At 52.7% G+C, this 15239-nt stretch overlaps 1 protein-coding gene across 2 annotated transcripts in view; it reads left to right on the forward strand.

Moving 5' to 3' along the window:
- CTBP2 (C-terminal binding protein 2) overlaps positions 1–15239 on the forward strand; it is a 170056-nt gene that overhangs the window by 123568 nt on the left and 31249 nt on the right. Inside the window, exon 1 of one of the 2 annotated variants that reach the window (XM_011930200.1) lies at positions 6670–8653. The exons of the other annotated variant lie outside the window; for it this stretch is intronic. Within the exon in view, the coding sequence (XP_011785590.1) occupies positions 6955–8653 (1699 nt within the window). The 5' untranslated portion in view covers positions 6670–6954. Of the gene's footprint in view, positions 1–6669; positions 8654–15239 lie in introns of those variants that run through there. 2 annotated transcript variants of the gene reach the window in all.

Genomic DNA, 15239 nt, shown 5'->3' on the forward strand with positions numbered 1-15239 from the left:
TGCAAGGAGTAAAATTTCACATTTTGCTTTATCTGTCCCCAGCTTTAAGAGAAACTCAGAGTGAGGACCCCTCCCCAGGGAACCCCTCACCTGACCTGTTCCTCCACCAGCTCTGGGGATGGGGTTCATAGACTGCCCTCCCTTTCTGCAACTGTGAATCAGGTTCAGTGTTTTATTTCTCTGTTGTTACTCGTTTCTCAAGCACAAACATAAGCTTCTCTTTGCACTGGTCAGTTCGGTGATGGGCGGATGCCTTCATACTCACCACTTTTTTCTAATAGCAAAATATTAAGGCTGCTTTGCTTTTACTTTGGGGGCCAGGCATGTGTAGTGCGATTAGAGTCAGTGGCTGGGATTTGGGGGTTCATCACCATCTTCTAGCTTGGTTCTGTGGCTGCGGTTTTCAGCTCCTGCCCCCACCACAGTGAATTGCACGTTCTCCCACCCTCTGGTTGGTGGTGCCCTGTTTCCGTCGATGATTGAGTCTAAACCTCCCACAGTGCAGCCCAGAGCTCCTGGGTCCAGCTGCCCAGGGCTTCATTCTCAGTGCCTGCCCTCTTGGTCCCTGCACCTTTGGGGAAAGAGCAGCACCTTTGGGGAAAGAGCGTCTCTGGTTTCAGGCCGAGTCAGTGCCTCGTGGGGAGCAGTGCCTGGTGCGGGAGGGCGGGGGGGACGGGCAGGGAAGGAGTGCCTCAGGGGGAACAGTACATACCCGTATTTGGAGGAGGCCCCGGGGTAGCCAGACAGCAGCAGACGGCAGCTCGCACGAGTGCAGAGAACCTTCTGCGCTCTTCACACAACTCAACCTAATTGACAGGTATTTGGGGTGACTGTGAACCAGAACTCCAACATACATTTTGCTGCCAGCTTCTTGCCCTCTCTCCTTTTCCAGAGGTACAGTGTTAAGCTGTGAAATGAGACTCCTCTCTGATTGGTTTCTACTGCTTGGCTCTCTTGCTGCTAAAGCCCGGGCACCTTGGCCTGCGCGCTCGAGGGCGTTCCTCTGTGTCTGTCTCGTCTCCATCTACAGAGTGACCTCACGTGCCTTTCTCAGCCCTTCCACATCCAGCAGGAGCCAGGCTGAGCACCCCAGCTGGGCTGTGAAGACACTGAGAGGAAGGAGCATCCTGGGTGTGGAGCACCTGGGCACAGTGGGATCCCACACTCCCTGTCCCTCCAGCCTGTTTCTCGTCACCTGAGGGTTTTGTTTTCCGTGTTCCGGTTGAAGAGATGTCTGTGCTAGGAGGGTCCCTCCCTTCCCATTTGCAACCTGGGATGGGTGACACGAACTTTTCCGAGACTTGGGAGTGAGGCGGAGAGTCATTTCTTTTGTGTCCGCAGAAAGGCTGACTGTCCCATCAAGGCCTGTGTGCTGAAACTGTCGCGTGCAGGCTCAGGTGGAGCGGGTCCCTGTCAGGCGGCCATTCATATTTGGGCAGTGGATACTTTGCCTAGCTTAGTGTCCACCGTGCCCAGGCTTGCAAATGGGGCCGTTTGGGCTTTGATGTGGGCTCAGGCCCAGAGGGCTATAGTGGTTGTGATCGGGGTGGGGGCGGGAGGGGGGCTTCTGGGGACTGTGTCCATGTCTCTGTCGTTTTCCCCCATCACACCGTACACTCCCTTGAGGCCAGCCGTCCATCACCATCGAGTCATAGCCGACAGTTTGATTTACAGCCCGAGTGTCAAATGAGATGAAAAGCACGTGATGAATGGAGGGAGCACGTGCCACAGAGGGAGGGGTGCGCTCCGCTCGCAGGTCAGGGGCTCAGCGGCCATGCCGTGGTCTGTCTCTGCAGGCACGTGCATTCTCTGGATTATTTTTGGAGTGCTTTTCTCATCTTGATGAGTGGCAGATTTTTTGGACTAAGGACAGAGTGACAGAATTGGACTGAGAAAGCTTCATGGGGGAGGGCTGGCTGAGCCAGCCCTGATGAGGAGCATTGCTAACAAAACCAGAGGAAGGAAGAAGTCCTGGGACCTTCTGATCCCAGGACAGCCAAGGAGTCCTCAAAACAGTAGAGTGTGATAGGGCGGAGCACCGTGGAGGTGAGGTGGAGACTTTGGGGATCTGCAGGAAAAGCTGCTGAAGAGTGGAAGGGGTGGTGTTCATTGAGCACCTACTGTGTGGAGCGTCTCGTGCCAGGTGCTGTCCAGAGCTGAGCGAAGCCTCTTGAGGTCAAGTGTGTTCCATTGCTAGAAATGGGAAACCTGACATGGTCCAAGGTGAGGCCTGTCCTGCATCCCCGCTGGGGTCCCAGGGCACACTTTGGCACCACCAATACTTTCAAAATGGGCCGTGTGAGAGAACGGGCTTGCTTTTTTTATTTTGAAACCCCATACTGAGTGGTAATCAAACCTAATTTTCATAATGCAGTTCTCAGGACGCTTTACAATATAGGCAAGAAATTGAGTCCGAAGCAATGTGCAAGCCTTTCGTTTCACTTACCATGGCTAAATATTGAGAGACGTGAGGGCTGGGGCTTCTTAGGATGCAGCTAATCTGGAAGGGGCTGGGTTGGTTCAGACACTCCACGTCACTCTCCTGACTTCCTTTGGTGCGTTGCGCGGGTGCCCAAGCCTCTGCGCTCCAGGCCCAGAAATTGGTGAGGGCACTCAGTGTGCAAGCAAGGGTGCGGTGCCACTCGGCCCCTTTGGTAACTGAAACGATGTCTGGGCAGTTTTGCTAATTGTTGCTGTGTGCTTGTGTGATTTAGATGAAGGCTGCTTTAAAACCCAGCCAACTTTGTGTTTGCTGTGGCACCAGTGCATTCGGTGTGGTCTCCTACCCTTTGCACTAGATTAGCCAAGTTGGTTTCTTTGGGTTGAGGATTTCGGAGGCGGGGTTGATGAGAGGAAAGAAAATTTTGTTTTTTTGTTTTGTTTTGTTTTTTTGTTGTTTTTGTTTTTGTTTTTTGAGATGGAATCTCGCTCTGTTGCCCAGGCTTGAGTGCAGTGGTGCGACCTCAGCTCACTGCAACCTCCGCCTCCCAGGTTCCAGCGATTCTCCTGCCTCAGCCTCCCGAGTAGCTGGGATTACAGGTGCGTGCCACCACCCCTGGCTAATTTTTGTATTTTTAGTAGAGATGGGGTTTTGCCCTGTTGGCCAGGCTGGTCTCCAACTCCTGGCATCAGGTGATCTGCCCCCCCTCAGTCTCCCAGAGTGCTGGGATTACCACACAGGCGTGAGCCACCGCACCCGGCCCAAGAAAACTTTTTTAATGGCACAAATTCTACAACACTTACCTTGACAGAAACATACAAAAATCCAACACAGGCTGTCCACATTTAAAAGCAGGAAATGGGTATGCCATAGGCCGATTTTTCTGCCCTGTGTCTGCCAGAAAACCGTTACCCACTAACTTCCGCAGCCTCCCTGGGGAGGTGCTGGCTATGGGAGACGCAGAGGGCACTGTGGTGGCTCCGTCCTGGGATGCAGCAGGCACCAAAGAGCCTCTTGAGATCTTATTTCTGCCGTCACCTGCAGAGCTGCCCTGGCCCTTCGTGTTGGTGGAGGTAGGACCAGGGAATGGAAGCCCAGGCAGGTGCTGGACCCCCCTGGGGAAGCTGTTCCCTCAGTTTGGGTCTGCTGCCTCCTGAGAATGAGCTGTGCCCTCATAAGGCCTTGAGACAGACCTGGCAGCCCACCGAGGGGGCAGGTGACAACACAGCTAAGAGGGACATGCCACTGAGCCAAAGACTCTGATGTCACTGCAGCCTTCAGACTCACTGATCCCACCCGATCTTGTTTTTCTGTAAAAGTGAGAGTTAGACCCCAGAGCCGTGTTTTCCCACTCATTTCAAGCACTTTCCTGCGTGATTATTCCAGTGGGTACATGAAACGCTTGTTGGCAGTTTGTCCAAAGGCTGCTCTTCCCAGCTCTTCTGGAACTTTCTGGATCCATCTCTGGAATTGTCTGGTCTCTGTAGGTCCCTGTTGTTGGTAACTGACACTTTGTGTTGCACATGGACTTCGGAATTGGCTTTGGGCGGACATCGCCTGGCTCCCCGACATGGCTGTCACGTTTTTCTACACAACCGGCTTTTTCTTGGGTTCATTTCATCTGCAAGAGAGTTTGAGTTTATCTTTCTTAATTTTCAGGAGATGATTTTTCTGTTACACAATCATCTTATTTTTACTTGACATAATTTCTATAGAGAGAGTTTTGGCAGAATTAAAAAATGAAGCCCATGAGATGTATTACTCTAATTGGTCCCATCTCACTTTTAGTTGACATGAGAATTTTTCAGAAAAGCAGTCCTTTTTAAAAGACTGTAGTGTGGTGTGTGTGTGTGTATGTTGTTTGTGTAACCAGGGTGTTTGGAAAAGTGTGAGTCCAGTTACAGATGTTCTTACCTAGCACAGGAAAACATCTGTCATAATATTTGTCAAATCTCAGAGCCGAGGCTGTGTGAGTTTGGGTGGTTTCCAAGCAGAACAGGTTGGAAGTTGATAGAAATGTGATAGAAATGGAAACTGGGCCTCCTGGTTCAATGGGAGGCTGACGCCGCCCCAAAGCACATCTGCCCACATCTGCCCCTGCTCCTGCGATCACCCTTGAACACCAGCTCAGGAACCTCCCTAAGAATCATTACTGGTTTCTTAGGAGTTACCAGGTAAACATTCTTCTATAGAGCCCTGTTTCCATTTGAGAACTTGCTGAGCTGAAAACCAGATAGTAAATAAGCAGGTGAGTCAGCAGAGCTACCTTACCCTGCTTCAAAAAGACAGCATGGGGGATTTTCCTGGACTGCTCTGAGTTCATCCACCCATCTTTGAGGGCTGTGCCTGCATCCTGAGTGGGGTTACATAGTACTAACCCCACATAATGTCACATTGTTCATTACAGCAAGGAGAGGAAATTGGCAAGGTGGCTTAATCCTGAAGTGTTAGCCGGATACAGTGGCTCACGTCTGTAATCCCAGCACTTTGGGAGGCCAGGGCACGTGGATCACCTGAGGTCAGTTCAAGACCAGCCTGGCCAACATGGTGAAGTAGATGGAGACGTGGTAGTCTCTACTAAAAATATAAAAATTAGCCAGGCGTGGAGACGCACACCTGTAATCCCAGTTACTTGTGAGGCTGAGGCAGGAGAATTGCTTGAACCCAGTAGGTGGAGATTCCAGTGAGCAGAGACCGCGCCATTGCACTCCAGCCTGGGAAACAAGAGCGAAACTCTGTCTCAAAAAAAAAAAAAAATTAGGGCCAGGCGCGGTGGCTCAAGCCTATAATCCCAGCACTTTGGGAGGCCGAGGCGGGCAGATCACAAGGTCAGAAGATCAAGACCATCCTGGCTAACACGGTGAAACCCTGTCTCTACTAAAAATACAAAAAAAAAAATTAGCCAGGCGTGGTGGTGGGCGCCTGTAGTCCCAGCTACTCAGGAGGCTGAGGCAGGAGAATGGCGTGAACCCAGGAGGCGGAGCTTGCAGTAAGCCGAGATCACGCCACTGCACTCCAGCCTGGGCAACAGAGCGAGACTCCATCTCAAGGAAAAAAAAAAAAATACTAGTATTTCTCTTTTAGAAGATTCTAGTAGAGTGCTAGATTGCGAGAGATATGACAGCACTCTTTGGTTTAAAGCTTGCAGGTATGCATATTGTCTCATTTTAAAATGCTTTCAATATATATAGCCTTTGTAGCTTCCTAATCACCAGCTTTTATTTTTGCTGTGAATTCTTTGTCATGGGAATCCTGCAGTTGCAGGGCAGGAACCTACCGTGTTAGTCTGGGATGTTGCTTCTCTGGGACTGTTCTGTATGTTTAAGGAAATGTCTTAATACTTTGGGGTGCTCCTTTACCTAAATAACTGCTCTTCTTTGCATTATTGCGCTGAAGTCCTTTGTGGACTCTGAAAGCTTAATCCATGTGAATGCGGAAAATCATCTGCAGGATCTAAGCCTGCTGGAATTAGGCTTTTCTTTCTGACGTACCTAAAGGAAGATGAGATACTCAGATGCAGCCGCTTCCCAGTTTTGCTTTGCAGTGTAAGGTTTAGTCGCCCATCCTCCTGTTCCTGTGACCTCTGTTGCAGTCACTTTAAATTCCAGATTACACACGCCCTTCCCCGGCACACACACCCTTCCCCCAGCCACCACCTCTACAGTATGAGCGGATCTGTGTTTCGCAGTAATAAGGTAAAGAATGCATTTGGGCTTTGATTCACAACCAGAGAGTCATCTCAAAGTCAGATCTCAGTATCATCAAAGCATCAGGTTTCAGATCTGGCCCCTTTTTTGGGCTAGACATCCATGGCCTAGGATCACGTGTGGACCTTTTTCTGTTTATCCACGTTTAATTTGTGTTTAGCTGTGCCATGGATTAACGTTTCATCGTGGTGGATTAAGAGTGGACTGACACTGAAGCAGCCTTATTTTGCTTCTGTTGCCTCTCAGGAATCAGTGGCGGGGGTGGGAGCAGCCCCATCCAGAGCGGGAGACAGTGTTCATCCTAAAAGTACCCTGGTGCAGAAGGGGGAGTATAAACCCCAGCTTCCGTGTGGAAGTAAATCCCAGTTGCAGCTTGGGAGGGCTGGATGGAGCAAGCTGCCGGCTTCATCAGTCTAACGAGATGTCACATGGAACAAAGCTTTAGGGGTTTTATTTAGCTCCTAATCCTCATGCTGAGAGAGCCCCAGTCCATGTGAGCACACCAGCTAGGAAGGGGGACCTGGCAGGCTGGGGACAGCCTCCTCTCTGGGACTGAGCTGTAAGGAACAGACCTCTCTGGCTATCGTTGGGGAGTGAGGCAAAGTTACCGTGAGTCTTATGTTTTGTCTGCTAAGGTTTCGGAGGATTAATAATTTAGGCCATGCTTTGAAACAGAAAACCCCCAGTTGGTTGTCGCTGCCGTCTCGGAAGGGTTAGCACACAGCCAGGTCTGTGTTTGATGTATGTAATTGAAGATTTATAAAGAAAAGCTTCTCCTCTGCCTCGTCCGCAGTCATTTTTTTTCCAATGCCAGTTCCCAGCAGGCATATAAATATTGGTCGTTCTCAGAGCTGGGATGCTGCCGGGTGGTACGAGGGCCCCTGGGAGAACGCCGAGTCCCTGCGGCCTCTGGGGAGGAGAAGCTCCCTGACGTATGGCACGGCAGAGGGGACTTGGTTTGAGCCAAACCACCGACCACAGGACGCTGCCCTGCCCGGGGCTGCCGAGCCCTACCTGTACCAGGAGGCCGTTTATAACTCAGTGGCTGCAAGAAAGGGGTCTACTCCTGACTTCACCTTCTACGACAGCAGACAGGCAGTGATGTCTGGTCGCAGCCCCCTGCTGCCACGGGATGACTACAGTGACCCGTCTGGAGCTGCTAGGGTACCCAAAGAGCCTCCCCTCTATCAGGACCCAGGAGTCAGCCGGCCGGTCCCCAGCTATGGAGTGCTTGGCAGCAGAACGTCATGGGATCAAATGCAAGGCCGGTCACCTGCCCTGCAGGGCGCCGGTCACCTGTACCGGGATCCTGGAGGTAAAATGATCCCTCAGGGGCAGCGGACACACAGCAGGCCTGCATCCCCCGGGCGGTATGGACGGGAGCAGCCCAACGCCAGGTATGGGGCGGAGGCGCCTGCCTACCCCCCCAGCCAGGTCTTCAGCGACATCAGCGAAAGACCCGCTGACCCTGCCTCTGCCAGACAGGTGGCCCCGACGTGCCTGGTTGTGGACCCCAGCTCAGCTACTGCCCCCGAGGGCAGTACGGGGGTGGCCCCAGGGGCCCTGAATCGAGGCTACGGGCCTGCCCGGGAAAGCCTCCCGTCCAAGATGGCTTATGAGACTTACGAAGCTGACCTGTCCGCATTCCAGGGTCCTGGTGGCAAGAGGACCGTGCCCCCTGAATTCCTGGCCTTTCTGCGGGCGGAGGGGCTGGCGGAGGCCACGCTGGCCGCCCTACTACAGCAGGGCTTTGACTCTCCGGCCGTCCTGGCTACCCTGGAGGACGCGGATATCAAGTCTGTCGCACCCAACCTGGGCCAGGCCCGTGTTCTGAGCCGCCTGGCCAGCAGCTGCAGGACCGAGATGCAGCTGCGGAGGCAGGACCGGGTGGGCCCCCTACCCCGGGCACGGTCCAGCAGCTTCAGCCACCGAAGCGAACTGCTCCATGGTGACTTGGCTTCTCTGGGCACTGCAGCCCTGCAGCCCCAGCCTGCAGGTCCCCTGCAGACAGCAGCCCCCCGAGCCGGAGACCCGGCTCGCCGCCCCTCCAGCGCACCATCTCAGCATCTCCTGGAGACGGCGGCCACCTATTCTGCCCCTGGCGTGGGTGCCCATGCCCCCCACTTCCCCTCCAATTCCGGGTACAGCTCTCCCACCCCTTGCGCCCTGACGGCGCGTCTGAGCCCCACGTACCCCCTGCAGGCAGGGGTGGCCTTGACTAACCCGGGCCCCTCGAACCCCCTTCACCCTGGCCCCAGAACAGCCTACTCCACAGCATACACGGTGCCCATGGAGCTGCTAAAGAGGGAGCGCAACGTGGCCGCCTCTCCGCTGCCCAGCCCTCACGGCAGCCCTCAGGTCTTGCGGAAGCCAGGTGCGCCCCTGGGGCCATCCACCCTGCCGCCGGCCAGCCAGAGCCTCCACACACCTCACTCACCGTACCAGAAGGTGGCCCGGCGCACGGGGGCGCCCATCATCGTGTCCACCATGCTTGCACCAGAACCAAGTAATACATCCTCCCCGCCTGCCCTGCCTGGGGAGCTGGGGGGAGCAGGGGGGTGCGGGGTTGTGGAAGTTTGAACATGCCAGGCCACACACACACACCACCAAACAAGAAGGATGCAGCACTGTGACCAGTTGACACGGCTTCTCTTAGGTTAATCGGATTTGTGTATCAGGCCAGATCTGCTGGGGCAGCAGTGCCCTCCTGTTCTTTCGTTGAGGTCGGGTTGATTTGTAGATTTCCCATGACAGTGGTAAAACTCAACTGTGTTTCTTGGAGGAACTCAGAAGTCACTCAGAACAGACTGCAGCCTTGAGCTCACAAGGGGTGGCCTTTTCTCTCGTTCACACTGGGGAGCTTTGGAGAAGGCAGGAACGTTTCATCAAATGCCGGCTCTAAAGCGTGCATCCTCCATTTAGAAGGGTGTGATCGTGTGGAAACGTACCTCTCACGGGTCCGCACGTCATATCGGAGGCAGTGATTACCCACCGTGGAGATGAAAATGTGTGTGTTTGCATACTTGTGGGTTAAACAAAGCAAGATGTTGAAATCCCTCAGAACTCTCTGTTTCAAAAACAGATTTAGTCTCTCCTATCAGAAAATACAGTTGGGAATTCCGCTTGCTTGAAGGGAAGAATATATTTCCAAGTCCAGGAAAGGGAGAGTTGGTGGTAGGTGGTTTTCTTCCCAACGTGTGCCAGGTGTAATTTATGGCGTGTGTTTCCTTGGACATGGTGGATGAAGTCCTAGGTGGGCGTCCTCAGAACACCATTTAGAATTTTTATTTTAACTCTAGAGTCTTGACCAAAAATTTAAAATGCAAATCAGTTTTCTTCCTTTCAGACATACTTCTTTCCTCCCTGCCTGCCTCCCCTACATAATTCAGAAAACAGAATCCTTTTCAAATGATTTTTTTTTTTCGTGAATAGCTTGTGAAAAACAGGATGAAACAGTAAGCTCTACCTTTTTGAAAATAGCCTTGAAGCAACTGTAGGCGGGGACCGAGGCGCCGGACCTCACAACCCTGCAGAGACCCCCTTAAGTTTCTCCTCCATCACTGTGTGTCCCTTCTGCTGTTAATATTACCTCCTAGAGATGACCTCCAGGCATTTTGCTTTTTGTTTCCAAGTGGAGACTGAGCAACTGGCCTGATTTTCTGTTTTGTCGTATAGATTCTGATTTTGTCTCATGGATTTTTTTAAGTCTGATCACATCATTATTTGACTTTCTCGAATACATGTGCGGCAGGAGGTATGTCAGATAATTTTTCCGAGGGCCTGTGCCTGCTCTCTGAGTCAAACATTCTTTCTTTGCAACCAACTAATTTGCATGGCGATGACATTTGTTGCTCCAGTAATTTCATCTGATAATGGCCGGGCTTGCAAAGCGGATCTGAAAACATATTCCTTAATTATGTGTTGCTAAGTGACGGGAGGGCTTGGTCATAATCACAGAAAGATTATCTCCTCACCCAAGTCGTGGAAAGGTTTTGCTGAAGGAGGACCTGTAAGATTGCCTTCTTTTCTTTTCTTTCCTTTTTCCTGTTTATTTTACACTTGCCTTTTAACAAAAACATTCACCGTTATTTGGGTATGGAGTGAGGGGTATTATATAAGTTGTTTGCAGTGTGATTGTTAACACGATGTTTTGCAGACCGGAGGATATTGATTTTTACTTAATTTGCGTGGCAGCGCGCCAGTGCCAGGGAAGTCTGCAGGCAGAAGCCAGCCAGCAAATCAGATGTCTCTGTTCAGTGACCCACCCCATAGCTGCAGTTTTCCTCCTCGTTCCTCATCATGTGTTCATTGTGGCTTTACTCCCCACACCCTGTCGGGAAGAGGGCAGGGGCTGGCGTCTCCGGTAGTGCTTCAGCTGTGTTTCCGTGGAATCCACAGTCAGATTTGGATCTGTCGGAGCCAGCAGGGAAAGTAGATGGTGTGTGTGTGGAGGATAATGTTTACGTTTCAGGAAAGCACAGCTTGGGCAGTCCCACTGGCCTCTGGTCCAGGACACGCGGCTCTCTGGAAATCCAGTGTTGCTCGTTCGGGATGCCACCAGCCTGAACGCATCTTTGTTCTGGTGCCGCCTGACTCGAGTGCTTCCCTCCCATCGGAGGGACAAGGAACTCTCTTCTGGAAGTTGACTCTCTTCCTCCCTTCGGGACGGGTGTTGCAGTATTTACAATAGGGTGGTTTGGGGTTTGGGGATTATTTTCAGTATCTATTTTATTTTCGTATGCTTTGGTAATTTTTAACGTATGTTTACTTTTTCTCGGTCTATGAACTACCTGCCTTATCTTGGTGGGTTTTGTGCATACACACAATAGGCTCCTATTTCTAGTGCAGTCCGCTGACCAGGCAATCCAGAGTGACAACGTGAGGAGGGCGTATGCCGCGGGGACCCCAGTGCGGCCCACCAGCCCCGGTGACATGGACAAATGGGGGCTCCTCAGGCCTGCGTGAGTGGCAGCACCTGGCGGGTTGTGGGGTCTGCTGTCGCTCTCACGCTGACCTGGCCGGCTATGGCACGAGTCGCAGAGCCCTCCAGGCGGTGGCTGTGAGCCAGCAGTCTCCCCGTGTCACGTGCTGTCACCCGAGCCCTGCCAGCACCAGATGCAGCGGGGAGCATCAGAAACAACGAACGGGGCTGCGGCCATTTTCATATCTTTGTCTTCACAAAATACAGCCAAGCCTGCAACCTGCACAGGGCTCGGCTCAGGACACACCCTGGGGGCAAAGTTTCAGATGTGAGAAACGCAGTCCCAGCCCAGAGAGCCACAAAAAGATCTTTCTGAGCTTTTTCCATTTTCTTCCAGCCATTTTTCTTGCTGCAACTGGATTAATGGGGCACACGTGACCCCTGTCTAGTTGCTAAGGTCACTGCCCGAGGACTCTTCAGGATGGGGGGAGGAGCGTGTAGTCTGTGTGAAGGGGCTGTTGAGGCTGATGGTTGTGACAGTTATCTGTCACCAGAGCTGGTCACTCGCATGGCTTCTTTTGGTGTGGCCTTGGTTTCCAGCAACTGGAGGTGTGAACTCTGGTCTCCTGGGTAGAAAGCACCCCCATCAATAATTTTAGCCCTGTCAGAATCTGCATAGAGGGTCTCCCCCGTCGGCCCACAGCCCTGCTACTGAGTCCTCATGCAGCCTTGCCTCTTGTGGAGGCTCCCTCTGCACCTTGAGATCTGTGCTGGTGCAGAGGACACACTGCTCTTGAGGGTCTTGACCCTTAAACCTTCGGCTGGCTTCCCCTGTATCCGAGCACAAGGACATTTGGGGGTGAAGTCCAGGGTGTGACCCCAGGCTGGCCCTGCAGACCAGCAGAGGGATGAATCCAGCCCTTCCTGTGTGCTGGCCATGCAGTCCAGCCAGAGAGAGTTGTAAGGGAGCAAGGAAACCTCTTTCGGGCTGTCCCCCGGATCCCCGAGTCCCAGACACAGACCACTGCCCTGAGCAGGGCCCAGCGTGAGCTCGGGGGCTTGTTCACTCCTTCCGTCCTTCCTCACTAACCTGTCACCTGCTCTTCCTTCCTTCCTTCCTTCCTTCCTTCCTTCCTTCCTTCCTTCCTCCCTCCCTCCCTCCCTCCCTCCCTCCCTCCTTCCTTCCTTCCATCCATCCTTCCTCATTGACCTCTCCCCTGCTATGTGCCAGGCCTGTGACCAGATGTTTGGGGCTCCCAGGTGGGCAAGACCCAAGGCTTGTGTTCAGGTGCTTTCTGGTCTGGGGGCCAGGAAAGGCAATTCATAAAAGGACAGTTACTGTGACTATGAATAGCAGGGACCAGGATGGGGCCTGTGGAGCACCTGGAGCTCCAGGGCTGCCTGGCCACTCCTGTGCTTGGAAGAGCATCCCTACAGCGCATGTGTGCGCACCGGCAGGGATGCAGGAGGAGGGCGGAGCTCAGCACCGCAGCCAGACTGGGGGCCAGGGAGGGGAGAGGACACCACCCAGGCCGGCGTGGGCAGATGGAAGTGTGGGCGTGAGCTGTCATGTGCAAGGGCAGCTAAGGGCCTGACTGGTGTTTTGGGACTCCCTGTGGCATTTCTTTTCTTGCAAAGTAATCTATACCTGCATAGTCAAAACATTACAACGTTACGGAGCCACATAGCCAGGATTCTGCCGCTACCCCGGCCTGGTAGAGCCAGAACCTCGGCACGGCCTCCCTTCCAAATCCAAGAGGAGCGGAACGGTTCCCAGGCGCTGACAGCTCAGCCTTTTCTAGCAAAACAGTGAATACAGCCGACATCAGTGAGCTCTGCAGGTCTTCCATTTGGCTTTTGTACTTGATCAGTCATTGGGTTTCATGGCCTGGTGTTCTCTGCATTCAGGGTGCCCCTGGGCAAGTCACCTGCTTCTGGCCTCTGTGCCTCTGAGGCCCTGGTTGTGGCTGATGCCTGACCTCCTGAGACTCCCAGCCCTTCTTGTGACCTTGCCAGATCACCCTCTGCCGTCTTTGCAGAGCATCAGCGATCGTCCCTCCCTCCCGTTGCTGCCCTGAAGTATTCGCATCTTGGTGTGCCCCCCTTACCAGACTGAACTCTATGAGTGCCTGAACCTGGCCTTTGTTCATGGAGCCCTTTGTTCATGGAGCTCATTCTGCTAGGCTGAGACTGGGTTTCTTGGTCCCCTTTCAGGCTCCTGGACATGCTGTGGACCCATACCCAGGAATATGATTTCAGCCCAGGAGCATAAAGTAGTTGAATGCATGTCCCGGAGGAGTGCTGCCTGCTTTGTGTTTGGGCAAGTGTGTTGAATTCTCTGTGCTTCTATTTCTATGTCTGTCAAAGGGGGTAGGTCTTGAACCTGCTTCCTGTGCTTCTGGGAGAGCAGTGAGCAGAGAAGGAAGAGAGTGCTTGCATGTTGAGGTTGGAGCTGCCTGGCCTCAGCGGGGAATGGTGCTTTTCTTATTGTGGTTGACCCTTGGCCTTTTCTCACACAGGACTGCTGAGGTCCTTGGGGTCTCGGGGGCCAAACTTGTCCCCCATCTCTGCCTCCTTCACAGCACTTCCTCTGACCCCTTGGGTGTGGATTTCATTCTGTCCATGGAGGACGTGGGGTGAACCACGCCCAAACAACTAGACAGCCCCGCTGTGGTCCTCAGTTCGGTGCAAAGGCTGCTGTCCTAGGTCTCTGTCTTGTTAAAGCTTAGTGGGTCTGTTTTTAAAAGTGGCTATCTGGGCATTTTCTATAAGCCCACATTGCATAGAGTGTGTCCCCCTCGACAGCGCAGACGTCCTCCACACTGGTATGTGGGTGATTGGACCAGGAATCTGGCAAGAGAGTAACGTGGGTGCTTGGCGTCAGCTGACTGGGGTTACAAGTCTCAGGCCTTCAGGCCAGGCTCCTGGCTGCATCTGGAGGGCTCCGAGGGGGAAGAGGCCAACAAACGATTTCTGCCGGGCATGGTGCAGGACTCAGAGCAGGTGGTGCGTGAGGTCGGCGCTCGTTGTTAGTTTAAAGGAATTGACCCGTGTTTTCATGGCAGACCGTGTCAGCCAAGACTGCTGCTGGGACCGTGGCCAGCTCTGCCCGCATTCCAGTCACCAGACCCTCTTCTGTCTGTCTCCACAGGGCCCGCATTGACTGGCCTCCTCATGTCTACAGGGGCGTTCCATCTTCCTGGTTTAGAAAACAGTTCCACATGGAGTAAGGAGGTCTTGATCAGGGTACTCTCTGTTTTCTAGGAAGCAGGTCATGGGGTCATAGCTTCGGTTACTAGATAATAGTTTTGTGTGACTGTGCTGTCCCCACACCATCCCCCCAGCCCCCACTGAGTGCTCTGAGAACCACATCACACCTGGAGCTCTGTGTATTGCCAAGCTCAGGGCCTCCTAAACCCCTCCAGGGATTATTGCTCCTCTGAATCTTTAAAAGCTGTTGATCTTGGCCGAGGTACAGTTCATATTGTCCTGGAAGGTTTGCAGAGCCAAGGGCATAAGTACCTGAGCAGATTCCACAGACCGGGTGAGTGGCCCCATTTTCACCTGGCCATAGAAAGAACCAACGGGCCCCCTACGCTATTCTGCTTTAACTCTACTTTCAAATGTGGCCTTTGCTCTTGAGTGCCTGGTGTCCATCCTGGGGCTCCACAAGTCACATTTCAGCTCTGTCAACCTCAGTGCTTGAGTTGAGGGTCAGAATTCCTGGGTCATGGGGCCCAGGCTTTTTGGTGTCAGGCACACAGTTTGGAAATATTTCTCCCCCGTTCTGTGGTTATTTTTTCCAATTTCTTGATAGTGTCCTTGAAGCATGGAAGTTTTAATTTGGAGTCTTATGTATTTACTTTGCTTATGCCATTGGTGTCACATCTAAGAAACCATTGCTTAATGGAGGGTCATGAAGATACACTCTTATGTTTTCCTCCAGGAATGTTACAGTTTTAGCTCTGACATTGAGGTCTTGATCTACTTTGAGTAAAGTTCTGCGTATGGTGTGAGGTAGGGGTCCCATTCAGCCAGTTGTCCCAGTGTTTGCTTTGTGCTTTGCAGAAGCTGAGCTGTGGAGAGCTGGGCTGGGTAGAGCAAAAGTAGAGCTTCACACCAGACTTCTTACATTTGGTAATTAATATTCTAAGGAAGAGAGACGTATTAT

Source organism: Colobus angolensis, unplaced genomic scaffold (genome assembly GCF_000951035.1).
Source record: "Colobus angolensis palliatus isolate OR3802 unplaced genomic scaffold, Cang.pa_1.0 Scaffold85, whole genome shotgun sequence".
Taxonomy (NCBI): domain Eukaryota; kingdom Metazoa; phylum Chordata; class Mammalia; order Primates; family Cercopithecidae; genus Colobus; species Colobus angolensis.